Genomic DNA, 8,721 nt, shown 5'->3' on the forward strand with positions numbered 1-8,721 from the left:
TATTTTAAACGTTCATAAAATATTGAAGAAATTTCGGGGGGGGGGGGGTCCAGACACCTTAGACCCCCCCAGATACGGCCTTAACTGTAACTACCCATTCAATGTATATGTACCGTTAACTTATCACACCAAAAATCATATGGGAGGCTAATGATTTTAGTTTATGAACTCTCCTTAATATATAAATTAATAAAAAAAAAATTTATTAAAAATTACACACAATTCAGATACCATTTATAAAGTGACACAATAAGGTTTTATAATTTTCGGAATTATCAAGAATAATATATCATAGGCAATATATAAGCATTTTCTAAATGAAATTGTTTCAATAATTAAAAACTATATTATACTTATTTATTAAATAATTTATTACTTTATTACATTTTTACTATACAATTATTAAACTTTCTTTATTGTAAATTAAGAATATTCACTTTTATTTACAATTATTATCTAAAATTCTTCTATTATCTTTTATTGTATTAGTTTAAATCCTTACATTTTTAAACTTGTTGTTGAAAAAAGGTTCTTTGGAGTACATACACCCAAATGTGGAGCAATAAAAAATAAAGAAGAAGCAATTATTTATGAGCAGGAGCAGGTTGTAGATAGATGGAAAAAATATATAGAAGCACTTTACAATGAAGAATATGTAGAATATCTGGTATTAAGAGAAGAATTTGACAAAGCACTAAGAGACTTAAAACCAAAGAAATTAGGAATAGATGAGATCCAAACTAAACTTTGGAAGGAAGCAGGAAAAAATATGCTGAATGAATTATTTAAACTCATTAAAGATATTTATAGAACGGTGAATATACGGTGAATATATAATATATAAAATTTATTTATTGTATTAGGGGAGGGGAAGCAGTTCCTTCTCTTGAAACAATCGTCCCCTGTTCAAAGAGAGAAACTGCCAGAGGCCAGGTTCGAATCGATGTCTGAGCGTATATTACGCATATAATAACTTATACAATTGGTTAAATTGTCATTTTAATTTATAAGTTTAATAAATAAGTATATTCATACATTATCTCTTTTAACAGTTGGTAAATTCAATGTCACATTACCACTACAATCTTCTTTTATAGATTGAATGAATTTATTCCCAAGATTTACAATAACATTTCTAACTTTAACATTTCCCAGCACCATTTCCTTTGTTATTATGTCTACCTAAAAATACATGATTGATAAATTAATAAAAAAAAATTGAAAAATAAATGATCTTTGTAAAAAACCAACTATTTCATTTTGTACTTCTTTAATTATATCATAAGCGAGTAAAACTTTTCTTTTATTTCCCATGATTTTAATAACATCACAATTGTCTCCTTCACGTGGAAAAAAAATTCTCGTATCAGTCTCTTCTCTAATCTAGAATATTAAATTATATAAATAACAATATTTCTAAAGGTTGAATTATAAAAGTTAATAAATAATAATTACCTTTTTAATAAATATTGCTCTTTTTCCAGCACTAAGTTTGTGAAATTGTTTAAAAATAGGAATTTCCAATACATAGTTGGTTTCATCCAATACTTTGGCCAATTCAGCTAATGATTTAAGTGCTTTATTTACATCATCGTTCAAACCTCTTATTTTAACTAAATTATTTCTAGCCTCGACTAAGATATCGAACCAAATATTATTTGTTAACAGACAAAATACAAAAAAAACAAACATATTAATACTATTAATAATATTGATTACCTGGACTGGGGAATATAATTTGAACATTAAATATTTTCTGAAATTCTCGAACTTTTTCACCCTTAACTCCAATTATCTTTCCATGGTGACGTTGATCAATTGTTATTTCTTTTTCAATTTTATTTTTCAACTTAAATATAATTTCCTCCAATTCCTAACAAAAGTTTTAATTATTACAAAATTACGAAAGAAACTATTTGATAGAAATTCGTTAAAATACCCGATTTCGTTAATACATAATATTTGAACATTTTTTTTCTAAAAAAAAAAAACAGTAGAAATCTTTTAAAAAATTTTAACATATAATATTAAAATTAAAAGTTTATTGAATTTTTATCGAGTTATATCAAAATTCAATATTAAAATCCTCATTAATTTATTTTTTACTATAAAAGTATAATAGAAATTATCGACATTTTAATTTAGAAATCGTGAAATTTTCAAATATTTATTAAAATATTTAATTTTAATTTAATTAATAAAATAAATACACTAGTACGGTCACAATTAACTACTTTGAAAATAGACATTATCTGTTTTGTCAATTTTTCTCCAACCTATTCATTCCAGTCATTCTTTTCGAAAATGAATTTACTTAAATGTGTTAAACTTAAATTCCAATTCATTAAAACATATTATTGATACATACTTGAACTACTTTTTTCGTGGAATCCTTTGTTCCAGTAATATAAATTATGTCAGGCGAATTTTTCATATACGGTAGTTGAATACGTGCTCCTGTACGTTTTTCAATACTTTTAAGATTAAGTCCTTGTTTTCCCAATAACTTACTTCGATGTTCTTTTGGAAACTGTGTAGTTGTAGTTTTAATCTGAAATTTTAATGTTTTAGTTAAAAAATATATATATTATATTATATTATATATATATAATAAAATTTATATATTTATATATATATATATATTATATTGTTGTGGAAATATAACATATAGTAATATTTAATATTACTTTTATCAGTTTATCTTATTAATTCCAACTTAAAACTTATTTACTTGAGTTTGGTCGCTTGCGATAATCTTTTGTTTTGCCCGTTCAACATTAACACTATATCCGCTGATTAGTAAAGTCAGGTCCATGGTTTTTGAAGTACAAATCTCTATTCCTACATTATATTCTTTCCCAATTTCTATATATACTTCCTTACATTTTTGTTGCTCTATTTGACTATTCCTGTCCCAATTTCGGTCTTGGGCAGGTATTGTAATTATCTACAAATTTTACAAAATAAAAATTAAGATGAAATTTTATTTATATTCAAGATATAAATCAACAAAAACTTTCTAAACTATTACTATTCATACAGAAAAATGTTATTTAAAATCATAATAATGATGTTCTTTAATATGGAAATTATCATTCTATAATTTGTATGTTATTTTTTATTTAACTTATAACACAAAGTTATTATAGCTCAACAATTAAATCATGTGAGTAAGATAACTAAGTATGTATTTTAACATTAATATACAATAATCATTATCATTAAATAATATTAGTAAAATATAATAATTTGAGATAATTATAAAATAAGAGTTAATTTTGATCGATCAATTAAAATTTACAAGTAACGGATAACATATTAAGTGGTTAAAGACGTGATCATTTAAATGAATAAAGTAGAATTTTAAATAAGAATTTGGGCTTAGGAGTAAGGTGATTACGTAGAAGAACTGTAATAATAAAAGAGGGGAAAATATATTTATTAATACCAGAAGACCTGAGATCAGTTGAGATAACGATATATCGTCCATAGCGCTATTAGGTAATAGGATTTTATTAGAATCAGTGATGGAGGCAAGAAGCTTTGGAAAGAGGTTTGATAAGAGGAGACGTGAGTACAATATTTTTATTTTGATGATTACAAGTGGGGTTGTTTTGCGACGTTTAAGAAGTAATTTATGTTTAGGACAACCATTATAGTTGGAAATATGATCACCCACGAAAAATCCGCACTTAGTTGAACTGCCTTTCTATTTAATGTTACTATTTCAGGAGTGATTTCCCCCACATTTAACACAGCGTGAAAGATGAAGGGTCACCATCATTTCCGGTATAGTGATGGTAATAGTTAACATTGTGACCGTAGCTATGTCATTTTAGACACTGAGGTAAATCACTATAAGTCTTATTGGGTAATTCAACTTAAATTTTTGTATGCAACATTGATGATTCATAAAGAATTTTTTTATCATTTGTATTTGAATTAATTTCAACAAAGAACAGCGGAAGCGTATGGCCATTTTGAATGACATTCGTAATTCTTTTACGGGAATCTAATTCTAATTGGGCATCTGATATATATAGTGACCTGATGTTTTTATATTGGTGGTAAACAATAGATTCTTTGGTTATATTATGAACGTCATAAGAGGTGTCGAGTTTGATTTCTTTGTCCACTTCGATCGAAAAGACAGTGAAACGATTAGGCGAAACTAATGGTTTAGTGTTTTTCCCCATATGAATTTAAGAATTAGGCTATGATAGCAGCGACTGTTTGGGTTTGGTAGTAAGCGGAGAGGGTATGTTGTCCATCTTGAAAGTGAAATCGCATAAATATAATACCGTGAACTGAACTAACTTAACTTAAATAAACTAATAAAGTAACTTAACTAAAATTGCGATAACGGAACGGGCAAATTATAATCGCACTGACATGCGACCGTGTTACAAGTCAATATCAGACTGATCGTTCTAATACTTATTAATTACTATTAAAATGACATGATAAATTACTTTGTTCACCGTTGAAGATTTAACATTACTCCGTTTTTTAAACGGTACACTCGCGATTCTGTTCGATGTCTTCGAAACTGGCAAAGTTGGAAATACGATATCGTAGTTGTTGCCATTATTCTTAGCATCTCCTGAACTAGATTGGCCAGACACAATTGATACATTTTTCATCATTGTTGCTCTGAACAGGTACTAAATTGTTTTCTGAAACAAAATCTAAAAACTCTAAAATCAAAATACGAATGAAAAAAAAAAAATTAATTCATTCGAATTCGATATCAATGTTCAACCAGTATTATGTTTCAGAAAGTGATTTGATACGTCATATAAATCAACTATATGTTCTTCTATAACTATAAACAACTAACAAACTAAATCACCAATAGTTACAAATATGCGTAATATAATTTTATATTTATTAATAAAGACTAATAATGCAATATTTTTAAGTCTGTATTATTAAACGATAATCGATTGAAAAAAATATATAATATATATAATATTTAATGTTATTTTCTCTCGGCTTTTATTAATGAGGATAAATGAATGATCGGTCGGGACACCGGGACAAGTTGTAAATTTGGTTACTAGTTGTAAATATACTGAGTTTTAAAGAACTGATAAGTAATTTTTTAATCAAAACATGGTTCTGAGCAAAGGTTCAGTATAAAAATTAACCATTTATGAGTATATTTTACCATTTTTAGTCTAATTATTAGTAAGTTCTTTTTTTTTATAAACATGTTTAATATTTTATTTTTTACAATCTTATTACATTTTTTTTTTTTTAACCAAATATTTATCTGTATTCAATGTTTCATTATCATTGGATGGACCACATTTTTTTAACAAACATTTAATGTTGAAAATTGATGTAAAAACATTAAAATCCGTAAAAATTGTAAGTATAAAAATTTACTTAGGTAAACACTTATGAAAAAAATTTTAGACTAACGATTTTTAAAATTTTTTCAGTATCGGTAAATTAGTAAATACTCGTATACGAGTAAGGTGATATTACATTTTCATTTAATATCCAAAAATAAAAATTTTATTAGATAAAGATTTTCAAAAAATTAGGTATTTTTAAAGTTCCATTTTTAAATCAAAATCGCTATTTGAAAATTTTATCAAATACGAAAAAAATATCTTTGTTATATGGTACAATTTTTAAGTTTCTAACTACATTATTTTTGGAATTATGACTAAATAACTAAAATCTGAAAAGTGAAAGTCTTATTTACAGCATATTTTTACCGTTACAGGACAGTTTTTCGTCACGCCTAGAAAAACTATTAAGATTTAAAAAAAAAAATGACTTATTTAAAGTATCAAGCCAATTTAAAATCTAAAAAGTTCCTAGTAAAAACTTTTGGAGCAGTATTTCTATGTAAAAAAGTGTTAAAAAAAATAAAATACAAACATCATTATGAAACATTAATATTCTTCGCTTCATTTAGAATCTAAAAGCGAACATGAGATGAAAAATTTGTGTTCACAGACGGGTAATTCGTTATATGCGCAATAAAAATATAAAATCAAAGCGAACAATTTAAATTTAGAAATATTCAAATATTTTAGTAACTGTTGAATTGTACGGGTTGTGGGTGTCTATATGGGTTCCTAACCAGTAAGGAACATAAAAAAGATAGAAGGGCTTCAGCACCTCTAGTTTTTTCATTGAAATTGCGCCCATGGATAAAATATAACCAAGCAGCCAATACATCCAATCTGATAAAACTTACCACTAAAAAAAAAAAAAAAAATTAAAAATGTATTCTCCTGCTGTACTGTTGATGTGTTTTTGGTGGTTGGTAAACATACAATTACGTACAATATGAGGTAGAACGGACTAACTAAATCGGCAAAATATTGGAAAAAAGGCAATTTATAATTACACATAAATTATACACGTAAATTATACGTTTTAGTTGAGATTAATATTTGGTTGCCTATCTTACATTTTTTGCTGACCCAGTCTCTGTTCTGTATTAGGTTTTAATTTAATTGTTTTTGACTAATCCGTACAAAACTTATCAAAAACTAATTTATTTATTAGGAATGGATCAGAAAACATGTAAAACCGAGTACAACATGTAAAATAAAGTAAAAATTAAGTAGTTTCACGTGTCTTCGTCTTTGATTCTGTAACTTACTAAGTGATAACAAAATACCAAATTTATTAAAAAAAATGTTTAGAAAACATAATACGTAATAAATAAAAACTTATTATTAACTTTTACAACATGTAAAAACATATTGTGTATTATTTTGACTGTAGGGTACTCGAAATCATAATAAATTAAGTATGATAAAATTGAAAATTGTATATTTTCAGGATTAAATGTTCTAGGAACAGTAAAGGACTGTATCATAAGTTACATATTATCTATAAATATAACTAATAAATCTATATAACTAAACTAATTAATAATGAATATTTTACTTTTATTATACTAACGACAAAATGCATTATTTCAAAAAATATCGATTCAGTGGATATGAAAACTTGTCGATTACAAGTATCATGAATCATCGTCCTACTACACATAATGATATTAACATTACATCATAATTATTTGTTGTTCGTAATTTTAAAATAACCCGTTTCTCGAATAGGAACTACTTAAATATATTGTTTATCGACACGCTCATAATGATCGATAAATCATTAGTTTCTACAAGTGGTGTTGAAAAATGTAATTCTATATCATGTATATTATCAATGCCAATGACAACCGAACGCCCAAATCCAACTACGTATAATTGGTTTTTACATCAGTCATGACGTACTTATGTAGTCATGCGTATCTAAATTATTTGATAAAACATGTCACCTCATTGGTAAACTTGGCAATACATTGGTTCAGAGGCTCGGAGGGTATGCTAGAAGCTCCCATTTATAAAAATTTCAATTTCAATTTATTAATATTGTTCTTGTTTTATAAAATATTTGATAATTTTGTTAAATATACATGCTTGTACATTTATTTGTCATTATTCCTGTAATAAATATCGATTACAAGTTACGGCCTCGGCCTTCGGCTTATGGTTATAAATTGCATTAAAATAAATTATAACCTATTATCTATGTCCTATGTACAAGTCTATAAACCTTTTTAATATTGGATAAAATGTTCCGATATATATATATCGATATAGGGCTATAATAGAGATCGATATATCATGATATCAATATTGGGTATGCAATGTATCGAAATTACAATATATCGACGGTGCAAATGCACACGGAAATACAAAGATGAATTCGTTTATAAGAAACGAATTCTTAAAAACCACATCCGTGGATAAATTAAAATTATATCAACACATGTACTTATTGGAACCACAACTAGGGGGACACGCGTCATACACATTATCATTTTACACATACACGAAAATTAAATAAAGTAATAATTTTTAAAATAACATTAGACCACAGCCTGGATCTCTACGTCAGTAGCCGTAAGCCGGACGGGGGACAGCACAAACACATGCGTCAATCACTATAGACATCGGGTATATAAGAGACCCGGAAACAAGGGCAAATCAACGCAACAGTATTATTTAATCGGAGGATGTACAAATGTTATCGAATTCTGACGGTATACGCGTTTGATAGTTTTCGTTTCGTTTAGTGTTATCTCTCTTGGCGGTGCGTGGAGAAGTTATAAAAGCGCGTGTATGCATATGTGAACTTTTATTTTTCGCGACAGAACGTCCGGTTCGCAACGATGAATGATTTTTCGAGTTGTATATTTGCGCTCTTGTTCGTCGCGACCGTGTGTACAATGCCCGAACCAACAAAAACCGTCGAAAGCCAATATCTGTCGATTATAACCATTATGGAGCCCTCTAAAGATGTGTATACACGTTTCGTATACGAAACGGTGAAAACGATTACTGCGAACGTTCAAGAGACGGCGCCGACCGATGGGAATCAATCGGAAGGAAAAAGGAAGTCCAATATTGCCATAGAAAAACCGCGCACCGACGAAAGGTTGAAAAATGACATTACATCAAGTGATTATGAACTTCGAAACGTTTTTCAGGGGAATGAAAAGGTGATCTCTTGTCCGGTAGGACAAATTCGGCAAAACAATGAATGTTTGGAGAAGACATCATCAAGTAATCCTGAAGAAAGTTGAACTATATTATATGAATCTGAATATGTATATTATCTATTGGAAATTGGTAGGTATTATATAATATATTCATCTTTAAGTCTTACCTTAAAGTTAGAAAACGT

The 8,721-nt window shown here is 27.5% G+C and overlaps 1 protein-coding gene across 1 annotated transcript in view; it reads right to left on the reverse strand.

The window, feature by feature from the left end:
• LOC112685943 (vigilin-like) overlaps positions 1 to 1,867 on the reverse strand; it is a gene marked incomplete at its 5' end in the record, with an annotated part of 9,961 nt that extends 8,094 nt beyond the window's left edge. The window contains 3 exons of the mRNA XM_025558017.1: positions 1,252 to 1,383; positions 1,456 to 1,634; positions 1,720 to 1,867. Coding sequence (XP_025413802.1) covers positions 1,252 to 1,383; positions 1,456 to 1,634; positions 1,720 to 1,867 — 459 coding nt within the window. The remainder of the gene's footprint in view (positions 1 to 1,251; positions 1,384 to 1,455; positions 1,635 to 1,719) is intronic.
• Between the last annotated feature and the right edge of the window lie 6,854 nt (positions 1,868 to 8,721).

Source organism: Sipha flava, unplaced genomic scaffold (genome assembly GCF_003268045.1).
Source record: "Sipha flava isolate LNK unplaced genomic scaffold, YSA_version1 299_pilon_pilon, whole genome shotgun sequence".
Lineage (NCBI taxonomy): Eukaryota > Metazoa > Arthropoda > Insecta > Hemiptera > Aphididae > Sipha > Sipha flava.